This window comes from Odontesthes bonariensis, chromosome 6 (assembly GCF_027942865.1).
Source record: "Odontesthes bonariensis isolate fOdoBon6 chromosome 6, fOdoBon6.hap1, whole genome shotgun sequence".
Taxonomy (NCBI): Eukaryota; Metazoa; Chordata; class Actinopteri; order Atheriniformes; family Atherinopsidae; genus Odontesthes; species Odontesthes bonariensis.
Window position 1 is genome coordinate 30,279,145 of NC_134511.1, and position 13,792 is coordinate 30,292,936.

Below are 13,792 nucleotides of genomic sequence, written 5' to 3' on the forward strand. Positions count from 1 at the left end.
CTGACCCCAAATGAAATCTCTTGTGGTCAAAATAGGTTTTTTATTCAAGGCAAAGAAAGGAAAGGCAATTTTATTTGTAGAGCACAATTCGTACACAAGGCAATTCAAAGTGCTTTACAGCTAATTAAAATCACAAGAAGGCAATAAAATCATTCCAAAAAAACATGAAAAATAATCATTAATTAGTTAATTTAAAAGTCAGATAAAATACTTTCAGATGTCATATGTACAGCTAAATAGAACTGTTTTCAGCCTGGATTTAAACATTGTCAGAGTTGAGGCCTGCCTCACATCTTCTGGAAAGCTGTTCCAGATTTTAGGAGCGTAAAACTGAAACGCAGCCTCACCTTGTTTAGTCCTGACTCTGGGCACCAGCAGGAGACACCTCCCTGAGGTTCTCAGAGCCCGAGTTGGTTCATATGGCTCTAACATGTCAGAGATGTACTTTGGCGCTTGACCATGAAGAGACTTGTACACAAGCAGAGCTGTTTTAAAGCATATTCTCTGAGCAACAGGAAGCCAGTGCAGAGACCTGAGCACTGGACTAATATGGTCGTATTTCCTGGTTGTGGTAGGACTCGAGCAGCAGGGTTCTGGATGTACTGCAGCTGTCTTACAGCCCGTTTAGAGAGCCCAGTGAGCAGGCCGTTACAGTAGTCTAACCTGCTAGAGACAAACGCATGGATTAGTCTTTCTAAGTCTGGTTTAGACACTATTCCTTTGATTCTGGCAATGTTTTTTTAGATGGTAAAAAGCTGCTGATGTTACTGATTTAATGTGGCTGTTAAAGTTCAGGTCTGAGTCCAATATTACCCAGAGATTTCTAACTTGATAATTACAGTCCCCTCCAAAAGTATTGGAACAGCAAGGCAAATTCCCTTGTTTTTGTTGTTCACTGAAGACATTTGGGTTTAAGATCAAAAGATGAGAATGAGACAAGAGTTCAGAATGTCAGCTTTTATTTCCTGGTATTTACATCTAGATGTGTTAAACAACTCAGGACATACCACCCTTTGTTTGAACCCACACATTTTTCAAGTGAGCAAAACTATTGGAACATGTGACTGACAGGTGTTTCTTGTTGACCAGGTGTTGCCTTTAAGGTTGATTGTTCAAACATTAAATAGCTCTGCATGTTTAAACCTATAAAGACTGAATTTCTTGTTAAAGAGGATAAACCAACATGAAGACCAGAGAGCTGTCTATGGGAGAAAAGCAAGCCATTTTGAAGCTTAGAAAAGAAGGAAAATCAATCAGAGCCATTGGACAAACATTGGGCATAGCAAGCACAACAATTTGGAATGTCCTGAAAAAGAAAGAAACTACTGGTGTACTGAGCAACAGACGTCGAACAGGTCGGCCAAGGAAAACAACAGTAGTTGATGACAGAAATATTGTGAGAGCTGTGAAGAAAAACCCCAAAACATCAGTAAGTGACATCACCAACGACCTCCACAGTGCAGGGGTGAAGGTATCACAATCCACTGTTCGAAGAAGACTCCGAGAGCAGAAATATAGAGGCCATACCACAAGATGCAAACCACTCATCAGCAGTAAGAATCGGAAGGCCAGATTGAAATTTGCAAAGAAGTACAGAGATGAGCCGCAAAAGTTCTGGAACACAATCTTATGGACTGATGAGACCAAGATTAATCTCTACCAAAGTGATGGAAAGGCCAAAGTGTGGAGAAAGAAAGGAACTGCTTATGATCCGAAGCATACAAGCTCATCTGTGAAGCATGGTGGAGGTAATGTCATGGCTTGGGCATGCATGGCCGCTTCTGGAACGGGCTCATTAATATTTATTGATGATGTAACTGATGATGGTAGCAGCAGAATGAATTCCGAAGTGTACAGAAACATTTTGTCTGCCAATTTACGGAGAAATGCATCCAAACTAATCGGGAGGAATTTTATCATGCAGCAGGACAATGACCCAAAGCACACTGCCAATAAAACAAAGGACTTCATCAGGGGGAAAAAGTGGAAGGTTTTAGACTGGCCAAGTCAATCACCTGACCTTAACCCGATAGAACATGCATTTCACCTCCTGAAGAGGAGACTGAAGGGGGAAACCCCCCGAAACAAACAAGAACTGAAAGAAGCTGCGGTAAAAGCCTGGAATAGTATCACAAAGGAAGAATGCAACAGTTTGGTGATGTCGATGGGTCGCAGGCTTGAGGCAGTTATTGCAATCAAGGGTTATGCCACCAAATATTAAATGTTACTTACTTTAAGATTATTTGTTCCTTTACTTTTGCTCACCTAAAAAATGCTGTGGTGTAATACAAATGGTGATATATCCTAAGTTGTTTAACGCATCTAGATGTAAATACCAGGAAATAAAAGCTGACATTCTGAACTCTTGTCTCATACTCATCTTTTGATCTTAAACCCAAATGTCTTCAGTGAACAACAAAAACAAGGGAATTTGCCTTGCTGTTCCAATACTTTTGGAGGGGACTGTAGGTTTTAGAGAGAGAGTCTCAAGGTGACTGATAACACTTTCTCTTTGTTTCTGTGGGCCACAGACAATGATTTGAGTTTTGTCTGAGTTTAGCTGGAGAAAATTGTTTTGCATCCACACACTGATCTGTTCGATGCAGTGACACAATGTATCTACAGGCCCGTGTTCTCCTGCTGTCAGTGACACGTAGATCTGAGTGTCATCTGCATAGTTGTGGTAGGACACATTATAGCTGCGTATTAGCTGGCCTAATGGAAGCATGTACAAATTGAACAATAGGGGTCCCAGGATTGACCCCTGGAGAACCCCACAGGTCATAGCCATTTGGTCTGAGACACAGTTACCGATTTCAACAAAACACTTCCTGTCCTCGAGATAGGACTTGAACCAGTTTAAAGCACGACCAGAGATTCCCTCCCAGTCTTCTAACCTCTGTAATAAGATCGCATGGTCAACTGTGTCAAAAGCAGCACTCAGGTCCAGCAGAACTGACTTTACTTGCATCTGTGTTCAGGTGGATGTCGTTTGTCACCTTGATCAGTGCTGTGGTGGGGCCTAAAGCCTGATTGGAAAGTATCAAAAGCATTGTTAGACAGGAGAAAGTCACTAAGCTGTTGGTAACAACTTTTTCTAGAACTTTGCCTAAGAATGGCAGGTTTGATATGGGCCGGTAGTTGTTCAGTACTGTAGCATCAAGATTGCTCTTCTTTAGAAGAGGCTTAATGACAGCAGTTTTTAAGGCCTTTGGAAATGTTCCAGTCTGGAGTGAGATGTTGACTAGATGAGCGAGTTGTGTTAACAAACTGCTCAGCACAGACTTTAGAAATCTAGTGGGCAACTCATCAAGGCAGCACGTTGATGAACTCAGACTGCAGATGATCTCTTTGACTGTTTTGTCAGTAATAGGTATGAAATGTGTCAGCTCTAGGTGTCTAGCTGGCTGCAGAGTAGTTATTTGTGTTGTGGAAATTATTGCATTTTTAATGCCTTGAACTTTGTCATTAAAGAATATTGCAAACTCATTACACTTGGATGTAGAAATGAGTTCTAAAGCCAGTGAAACTGGAGGGTTTGTTAATCTGTTTACTGAAGCAAACAGCACACGAGAGTTGTTACTGCAGTTTTTGATGATTTCAGAAAAATAACTTTCCCTTGATCTACGCAAAGTCTGGTTGAACACACATAGCTTTTCTTTGTAAGTCTCATAATGAACCTGGAGCTTTGACTTGCGCCATTTCCGTTCTGCTCTCCGGCACTCCCTTTTCTGTGCCCTGACCGACTCTTCTTTCCTCCATGGTGCCCTTTGCCCACTTTTAACCATTCTAACCTTGACAGGAGCAATGGTATCCAAAACATTTAAGAAATCTATTGGCCCTAAATTCAAAAACAAAGAGAAAAATTGGTGTTAATGGGTTGGACACAGAATGGATTGACAATTTATACTATTTGCTTTAAATAACTGTCAAACCAGGTGGGGACATTTTTTACCCTAGAGGACAGAAGGTGTTAAAGTAATTATGTCCACTAAAGACCACTTTGAGAAACATTGAGTTGGAATGACAAACTGGGACTGTGGGATTGTGCGTGGGTGTATTTTTTCCTGTGGTTCAGCTGGTAGTGACCACGAATTTATGTTTTGGGCGATCCTTGATTGATAAGACTCCAAAATGAAGACTTGACAGTAATCCCTTCCAGTTGCTGAAATGAACTGAAAATCATTTATCATCTTTATCAATCATCACCACAACAAGAAAGTTGTATTTTTAATAATTTTGAAATACTGATATGTTGATGCTGATATGAGGTTATTATGATGACCAATACATATTTTACAGTGTATTTTACCAGTAAATGATTCCTTGTGCCTGAAAAATAGTCACCATGGCTAAACTGCAGGCGGGAGCTGAAATTATGCCGCGCTCCCGGTGTGGAGCGAAGGGTTAGGCCAACCTGCTTTTCCTGCTGCAGCAGGTCCAGAAAAGAATGCCTAAAAGCGACAAGGCATAGTTTAAAGTGGCTGTTGTTGATGATAAGCCTGCTATTCTTTCACGCTCAAAAGTTGCTAATAATGTTTCAATGCACTTTATGAAAGTGTGTTTTATCCATTAAACAAAGTAGCACATTGGCTTGATAACACTGCACCATAAAAGCAGGTATCAAAGACCTAAAAATCATATTCGTGTGTTTTTTGAAGGATAATCTCGCACCGATGCCATCACAACCAAAATACCCTCACATCTGAGCTAAATAACCTCTCGCTATAATTTTATTTCAAAACATTATGAAGATCACTGACTGTGATTAGAGTTAGAGCTTTATCCCTTTGCCAAACATTTCCTCAGAAGTGCTTTTGGGTATTTTCAGCCTAAGTAATCTCATTTGTATTTTTCTGTAGGAGCTGGAGGAGAGTCTACGAGAGACCCAAGTCACTGCCCAGCGGTTGGAGACTCATCTGAAACAGAAGGAAAAGCTCTATGAAGACAAGATAAAGGTTCACTTTCCAAATACATACAGCACACAGAACTTTAGAACTTTTTGTGCATTGTAATCCGACAGGTGCGTAAAGCCTGATGAATTTACAGGAAGTGATTTGAGCTGTGTCTGGTGGCCTTGCTTCAACTGTTTCAGTTGTAGGTGTGCTCTGTGCATGGGAGATCTACAGTATGTCATCTTCACACCATTCTCTGTCCCATTAAGTGATATCCTGGTTATGGTTCTGTGGGCTGGCTGGCATTGAACAGGTGCTGGAGGCTCAGATGAAGGCTGACATGGCTGATAAGGAGATGCTGGAGTCCAGTCAGAGCAAATATGAGGAGGAGGTGCGGGAGAAGTGCAGCATCATCAGTGAACAGAAGGCGGTAAGAACTGACCAGCTTGGAAACGACACCGCCTCAGGCGATTTTAACATTAATCATACTGACAAAGATTTCGTGTTTGAAATAATCTTATAGCAGAGCACAAAAATCAAGCCATAATTTGAACTCATTTAAATCCAATATGTGAAGATGTAACTGAATGTCTCATTAAAACACAAGTTATAGTGTCCGCAGTTTCTGTTCAGACCATTAATGCAATGGACTCAAAGATGAACAGCCTGGAGCAAAGAATTGCTGAGCTGTCTGAGGCCAACAAACTGGCAGCCAACAGCAGTATCTACACCCAGAAAAACATGTAAGTACCTGCACACAAAACACTTATAGTCACTGAATCTAAATCAATTATTTTAATTGTCATTTTGTACCCCAAAGGGCAAGAGAAGGATAAAAATGATGCAGCTTCTGCAAAATAAATCGTATACATCTGTTGCTTTGGCTTCTGTTGAATGTCGTGTTGAGGTTGGTGTTTGATCTTGTCAGGAAAGCTCAGGAGGAAATGATCTCCGAGCTTCGTCAGCAGAAGTTCTACCTGGAGTCTCAGGCTGGGAAGTTGGAAGCCCAGAATGCCAAACTGGAGGAGCATTTAGAAAAAATGAGTCAGCAAGAGCAAAGCAATAAAAGCCGCGTGCTGGAGCTGGAAACCAGGCTCCGAGAGGTGAGGAGATGCTATTAAAGGAGCAAAGCTTCAGCACCCACTTTTTCCATCCCAGTATTTGTTTCCTACGCCTTACTGTCCGTCAATACCAAATAATTTTCAGTAAATGTTACAGAGGATCTACACAAAGTGTATTTGGTTATGTTAATTAAATTTGAGAATTTCACCCCCTTGCACCCCCTTGCACCCCTTTGTTACTGCTCTGGCTCCAAATAGCAAAAACACAACTAAATATTTAACTACTTTCATGAATATATGGCGAGGAAATAATTATAGTGCATCATGACCCCATAGGCATGCAGGTGCAGTGTATAAATGGGATCTTGAATTATATTTAGAGTACTGTGCAATGTCTTGTTCCTCCCCTCATTTCTTTATATTTTGCTTCCAAGCAGCTAGACATTCTTGTAATCTTTTAAAGTGGTCTTGAGAAATAGTTCTCCAGGCTTTCTGAAGGTCTGAAAGTTTTCCTTTGGACATTGGCTGAAGTCATTGTACCTAACCATTTTCATAGGAATTTATTTTGTTTGTTTTGTCAAATAACACTGATCTACGAATCATTCAAGCATACCATTAAAGCATAAAAGAGATTCCTAATTCAAGGGATGAAGTAGTGTCTGTTATCCAGTGATACATAATAGAGAACCAAGCAAAGATCAATTTAAAATTATATGTTTAGTCACTTTGTCATTGTAGCCTGTCACAAAGACACATCACTCTTCCAAAGAAAAACTCAATATAATATTTTTAAAAAATTGCATTTTTGCTCCAATGAGGTGATTCCCTAAGAGCTAGTAGCGGAAAACTTTGCACATCTCAGCATGGTGTGTAGTGTGTCCAATATTTGAGGAAATTGGACAAGAGGAGGACAAAAGAAGAAGTGTCAGGCCTAAAAAACTATCTACAGCAGATGAACAGTATCTGAAAGTGATGTCCTTAAGAAAGAGGAAAAAATCCAGCAAAGACCTGACACAGGAGCTGAGAGATACATCTGGACCTTCAGTTGATCCATCTACTGTTGTCCCAAGCCTCATCAGAAATGGTCTCCATGGAAGGGTGGCTGTCAAGAAGCCATTCTTAAGGAAGGGAAATAGGGAGAAAAGGCTGAGCTATGCCAAATGACACAAGAAGTGGACTGAAAATCAGTGGCAACAGGTCTGATGGAGGAATGAATCCTCCCTAGAGCCCGGACCTCAACATTATTGAAGCAGTGTGGAATTATCTTTAATAAGAACGGAAAAACGGCCGAAATGAGTTTCCTCCGCAGGGTGTCTGGGCTCTCCCTTAGAGATAGGGTGAGAAGCTCGGTCATCCGGGAGGGGCTCGGAGTAGAACCGCTGCTCCTCCGCATCGAGAGGAGTCAGATGAGGTGGCTCGGGCATCTGGTTAGGATGCCTCCTGGACGCCTCCCTGGTGAGGTGTTCCGGGCCCTCCTCCCACTGGGAGGAAACCCGGGGAAGACCCAGGACATGTTGGAGAGACTATGTATCTCGGCTGGCCTGGGAACGCCTCGGGGTCCCCCCAGAAGAGCTGGAGGAAGTGGCCGGGGACAGGGACGTCTGGGCTTCTCTGCTCAAGCTGCTGCCCCCGCGACCCGATCCCCGGACAAGCGGCAGACAATGGATGGATGGATGGAAGAACGGAAAAAAAGGCAGCCAACATCCTAAGAAGAGCTTTGGGATGTCCTTCAAGAAGCCTTGAGAACTATTCCTGAAGACTACTTAAAGAAATAACAGAAAGCTAGTCTCTGAGGGTTGTTGCTGTGTTACTGCATGTACTAATTTAGAGACATCATTTCCATTTATGTTTGCGCATGTTTTAACAAATAGCTGCGCCCATTTCCCATATTCATGGTAATATGTGATGTAATGAGGGGTGTCTCAAGACTTTTTGCACAATACTGAGTCTGTTGAGGTGGGTTTGAATAAAGGTGACAAACATCTAAAGTACACTACATGAGTGGAACTTGTGAGATGGGGATCTTGTGTTTCTATAGTAATACAGGAAGTGGATAAATAATTTTGATTCTCCAGTATTGACTTTGTTTTTCAATGGAAATCTTACTTGTTATCTTTAAAATAGAGCTCCACAACAAGAAGGAGGGTTGTCAGTTATGAGTTTGTGTCATCTCCATGGAAAGCTGTGTCATGTCAGCATGCCACTGACTGCTCCTTGAGGGGCGGAAAAGTACATTTATCTCCTCCTCCTGATCCCATCTGTTTTCTTCTTTAGATTGGGCTGGAGCATGAGGAGCAGAAGCTGGAGATCAAGCGTCAGGTGACAGACCTGACCCTGTCGCTGCAAGAGCGCGAATCTCAGATAAGCAGCCTACAGGCAGCTCGCCACGCTTTGGAGAGCCAGCTTCAGCAAGCCAAAACTGAGCTGGAGGACACCACTGCAGAGGCTGAGGAAGAGATCACTGTGCTCAGAGTAAGAATGAGATGAAGTAAAGAAGTGCTGAAGATGATGTCACTGCTGTTGCTATGTAATTTTGGCAGTGATATCTGTCCCTCTGTCTCTCTTGTCATGTCTCCCAGGCACACAGAGATGAAATACAACGCAAGTATGATGCCCTCAGAGACAGCTGTGCAGTAAGCTGAGCAAGCGCTCTTTTTTTTTTTTTGCTCTTTCACTCTTTCCAGAAATAGACATCTCTCCTGGCAGTGAACACCAGTTGAATCATCACACATCATCACGCAGAACTTAAAGTAACCATGTTTCAGCCCATATGTGTCTCTGTCACTCTTGGGCCTCATTTAAAAACATCCTTCTTATTTGATTACACTTCTCTCTGCGTACATCTGAATCATGACGAACGATCAGGGCTCCTCTCTGGTTCACGGTGGTACTAACATGTTGCTCTACCAACACAAATGGTAAATTTATTGCAAATTAAATTGTTTGTTTCCAGTATATTGTTATGCACATTAACAAATTAACAAAATCAGCTACCATTGAGGTCGCGATGATTCTGGTTTCCATGAACTGATTATCATTGTTCGGCAGCCTCATATTCTGGGGATTTTTTCCATTTTGTTTGTTATGTTTCATAATGTCAGGTGCCTTATCTTGAACAACTGTGGTTTATGTAGAAACACAGTATCTCAGTCCACACAAGCTGACTCAATCTGTTTTCTTTTCTTTTGTTAGCAGTGACATTTATTTTATTGTTTGACACCTTAGGAAGATTAAGACACTGTCCTGTTGGCCTTGAGAAACTATTTAAGGGATTTGAGTGCCACCAGATTTATATATGATTTAATACCAACAGCATCTCAGTGCTCCTTTATCCCATTGCCCTACTTTTGAGATCCTCCCACTTGCAAACTGTTCAGAAAGCAGAGTCCAGAGATTCGGCTGCCAAGTTATCAGGCAAACACGGCCAAGTTCTGCAACAGGCAGAGTTTGAAATGCTTGTTGAAAGTCTATTTTTTGACCTGCAAAAACATATAATGTTGGCCTGACAATTATTCTACCTGTGGAGTATTTTGGAGCAACATCAGAATGTCAATAAATGTCACTGTCATTAAATCTGGAGAGGTTTCCATGAAATGATGCTCTACTAGGGTGGATGTTTACAGGGCCTTTTGGCAATCTTTTAGCAGAATTATACAAAAGTACCCGGCCACATTTAATGAGAAATAGTTCAGTGGAGTACAGTTTGTTGTCGACAACTCAAGCATTGTAGTCTTATACATAAGTTACAAGCACAATGCATGCCATTAAACAATATCCAAACTTTTCAAAACATTTTTTTTTTTATCACATCAATTTCTCCTTTTTTTAAATTTTACATTTTCACAGGACACCAATTCTTCCCAGTGCTGTCAAAACCTGCACAGATCATCTGCTTTTAGCATCACGTAAAAACTCAGGCAGGTCATATCTCAGCAACACTTTGATCTGTTAAAACTAAACTTAATTTGAGATACATTAACTTTCACACCATTTGACTCTGTGGGGCACTGCAATGAACAAAAATGCATTTTCCTAAGTATAACTAACGCTGTTTTCACTGTAAAGAAAGGATTAATCCGTTTCCAAGTCTGAAACATGCTGTTTTTCATGTCTATGGTTGACTTTAAAAAATCAGAGCTTTCCACAGACGATAGTCAATGACAACCAGACAACAATGAAACTAGCTGAATATGTCCAAATATTCATTTAATTTTTTACCTGTTGAATAAACTACAAGGTCAGTACATACTTGAATAGTGTGCTGTTGTAACGTTATTTATGAAAATCTTTTTATTTTCCAACATTAGCTCTAAATATAACAGACTAAAGTGGTGAACTATGTGTATAATTAAAACGTGGAACAAAAATATTTATATTCACTTTAAGGGTTAATTAATGATGTAAACTTAAGAGATAAGTTTTCCTATTCTTCCAGCTTATCTTTAAAAGCCAACATTTAGCAAATTTAAGAAGTGCAAACCTCCAATAATGTTGGTTAGTTTTCTAAAATGCAACTAAAACTTTAATCTCTAATTTCCTAATTGGTTTGAACCTTTATCTATCAGATTGAGTGTAAAGGAATTATTTTCAGTGTCTTCACCGACTAATTTCTTTGTTTTAGAATTTATCATTACATCTTGAATTTGGTGGCAGCAACACACTCCAAAAAAAACCCAAAAAACTTAAAGGCATGTTTGACATTGTATACATCAGCCTTTCCTTTTATTGACACGTTTTAAATGTTTGGGAGCTGAGCAAACTAAAGCCACTTTCTGGAGCATTTGCTACTACTTTGTATACACAGCACTGTGCAAAGGTTTTAGGCAGCTGTGAAAAACTAAGAAAAACTAAAAAAGTTTTAGAAGTGTCAATAGTTTACTTTCATCAATTAACAAAATGTAGTCAATAAACAGAAGATAAATATAAATCAAATCAATATTAAGTGTGTAAATCATTTGCCTTTAAAACAGTATCAATTCTTCTAGGTACACTCACACAGTTTGTAAAGGAGCTCGGCTCGTAGGTTGTTCCAAACATCTTGGAGAACTAACCACAGATCTTCTGTGGATGAAGGCTTCCTCAAATCCTTCCGTCTCTTCATGTAATCCCAGACGGACTTGATGATGTTGAGATCAGGGCTCTGTGGGCCAGCATTTCCCGGACTTCTTGTTCTTCTTTACGCTGAAGATATTTCTTAATGACATTGGCTGTATGTTTGGGGTCATTGTCCTTCTGCAGAATAAATTCAGGGCCAATCATACGCCTCCCCGATGGTACTGCATGAAGGATAAGCATCTGCCTGTATTTCTCACCATTAATCCTGAGCAAATCTCCAACTCCATTTGTAGAAATGCAGCCCCAAATTTAGCCTTCTGCTACAGCCAAATATTTCAATCAGTCCAGAGAACCTGCTGCCATTTTTTCTGTACCCCAATTCCTGTGTTTCCATGCATAGTTGAATATCTTGGCCTTGTTTCCAGACTTCTCCTGACAGTAGATGGGTGTACCTGGGTCCCACTGGTTTCTAATAGAGCTGTGTTGAAGTTTAAGCCTCCTGCATAGCTGTTTCTGTTTCAGTTAATGACACTGTTTCAACCTACATGTGAAATTCACTATTCACAAAAGAAGTAACATCAAGGCTATTTAGAATAAATTCATATCAAGTAACATATACAGAAATTCAGCTCCAATTTAATATAGATCAATCAATTTCTGGATGCACTTGTGGACTGTGTTGAGGGAAAATGGCTTTTCAAGGTACTCGTGAGCCAATGTCGGTGTATTGATAAAGCTGACAAGAGTGTTTCTCATAAAATGCCACCTGAACCCTTTAAATTGCAGTGAGAATTAGATATTTTTTCTATATTTAACTGATCACTGGCTCTCTGAGGTTTGGCACCAAGTGTTAAGCCATGACCCATCGTCATATGGAAAGACAAAGGCTTTGATGGATGCTCCTTTTATATCCAATCCTTACACCCTCACCTCTCACTAATTAACTTGCTGATTACTTGTATATTCAATAAACTTTTGTCTTACTAGGACGAAAACCTTTTTGAGTATGTTGATTGTATCTCATTCTAAATGTAAACTAAAATCTGTTCCTTTGGACTTTGTTAAATTAATGTTCAAACAAATGACAGATTTAGGTTTATGTTGGATTTTAGAAAAAAAAAAAACTCCAAACCATTCAAGAAATGGCGTTTACACCATGCCAATAATCCACAAAGAAGTGGTTACTTATTGAAAATGATCAATTTAGGAGGATTCATACTCAACATGACACTTATGCTGCTCCTTTTAATCAGTGAAAAAAATTCTGGATTTGGTATTGTCAGTTTACTGTACATGTTATTTCTAACTAAGGGAACACCCACAGCTTCCACAGATAGAACTGAGCAATTTGTATTCAGCAGAATTGAGTAAGCAAAGCTCTAGATGTGATTTACCTTGAATCCTCACGTTGCTCTATAGATTAGATTGACAGATGAAAAAAGTAAATATAGATGCTGGCCAGATCACTGCAGGATCTCTTCCAAACTTGACTTCTTGCCCTGCCTTAAGAATCTAGATGATGCTGTCAGTCCCCTGCCTAAGGGGAGCAGATGCACTGAGTCAGTGCAGAGAGCAGACACAGCTAATTTACGTACATAAAAGCTTTGCTTCTTCCCCTACCTCATTGAAGTTTTGCGTGGGATCCATGTTCCCATTAGAGCCGAGTATAAGGGACTTTTAACAGGCAGCCTTATCAGTCTATATCTCTTATTTCCCAATGATGAAATGATTAGCCTGCTCTGAATACTGCCCAGGTTAAACAAGTTCCCTTGACATCACACCAAAATGATGACTGCATTATATCACTAACACAGATATCTGCATCATGTAATGCATCAGCCGAGCTTAGTCTGTGCGGAGGAGCAATGATTTGACCAATATTTACATACTGAAAGTCAGGGAGAGGGGCAAAGACGGATAAAAAGTTCATTTTTCATATGTGTAAATTATAAAATGAACATTCATTTATAGTGCTTATTGAATATCCGTCACTATGCAAAAGGGATTCCTTGTTTTATATTTTTACAAAGTTCGGTTGTTAGAGACCTGACATGAAAGTGGATAAGCTCAGCACAATCACTGCTGGTTGTAACCAAAATGAGATAGAAGCTGTGGTTTTCTAAGGTCTGTGCCACTGCAGTTAGGAATAAAAGGGGTTATTTGACTCAGCCCTTTCACAGACTGATGGCAGGCTGATGTCGAAAGGCTGTTGTTGTGATTATGGGACGACGTTGTCGCTCTGATTTGGCTGCAGCTGTAGCTAAAGTAGGCTTTGGTTGTCATGGTTTTTGCTGAGACACATTAGTGGATAATTTATGTAACACAAACTACAGGAAGCTTTTGTGTGCACGTGCAGTACAGTAAGTTGACTCCTTAACTCTGACGTAGGAGAAATGTCCTACGTATCGTAGGACATTTCTCTTAACTGATGGACAACATACATCACGAGTGTGACTGTGAACCACTAAGACCAAAAACCACTATGACACAGTCACTGCGGTCTAAACATAATCATGGCTTTTATTCCACCTTCTCTGGCAACTGTATGGAAGCAAACTCATGCCCATGGCCTTAGAGAGTGGACCTTCTCCATGTGATCATTTCCAACTCATCCTCTTTTGTTATTGGTTAGATCAACAAACATAAATGCAGTCAGGTTTCATAGTCAGAATCATGCTGCTCAACAGCTGCTGAACGGGACATCCTTGTGTATTTTCTTTTGGTATTTAGTCCCTTTTGTGTGACGCCCTAGTTGAGCTTGAGCTGTTCTCCCCAGCTCTT

The 13,792-nt window shown here is 40.3% G+C and overlaps 1 protein-coding gene across 14 annotated transcripts in view; it reads left to right on the top strand.

Moving 5' to 3' along the window:
• The window catches only part of citb (citron rho-interacting serine/threonine kinase b), a 73,537-nt gene that overhangs the window by 19,297 nt on the left and 40,448 nt on the right, over window positions 1-13,792 (top strand). For all 14 annotated transcript variants that reach the window (XM_075468234.1, XM_075468236.1, XM_075468245.1 and 11 more), the window contains 6 exons: window positions 4,863-4,958; window positions 5,209-5,325; window positions 5,529-5,638; window positions 5,824-5,998; window positions 8,231-8,428; window positions 8,536-8,589. In XM_075468234.1, coding sequence (XP_075324349.1) covers window positions 4,863-4,958; window positions 5,209-5,325; window positions 5,529-5,638; window positions 5,824-5,998; window positions 8,231-8,428; window positions 8,536-8,589 — 750 coding nt within the window. The remainder of the gene's footprint in view (window positions 1-4,862; window positions 4,959-5,208; window positions 5,326-5,528; window positions 5,639-5,823; window positions 5,999-8,230; window positions 8,429-8,535; window positions 8,590-13,792) is intronic.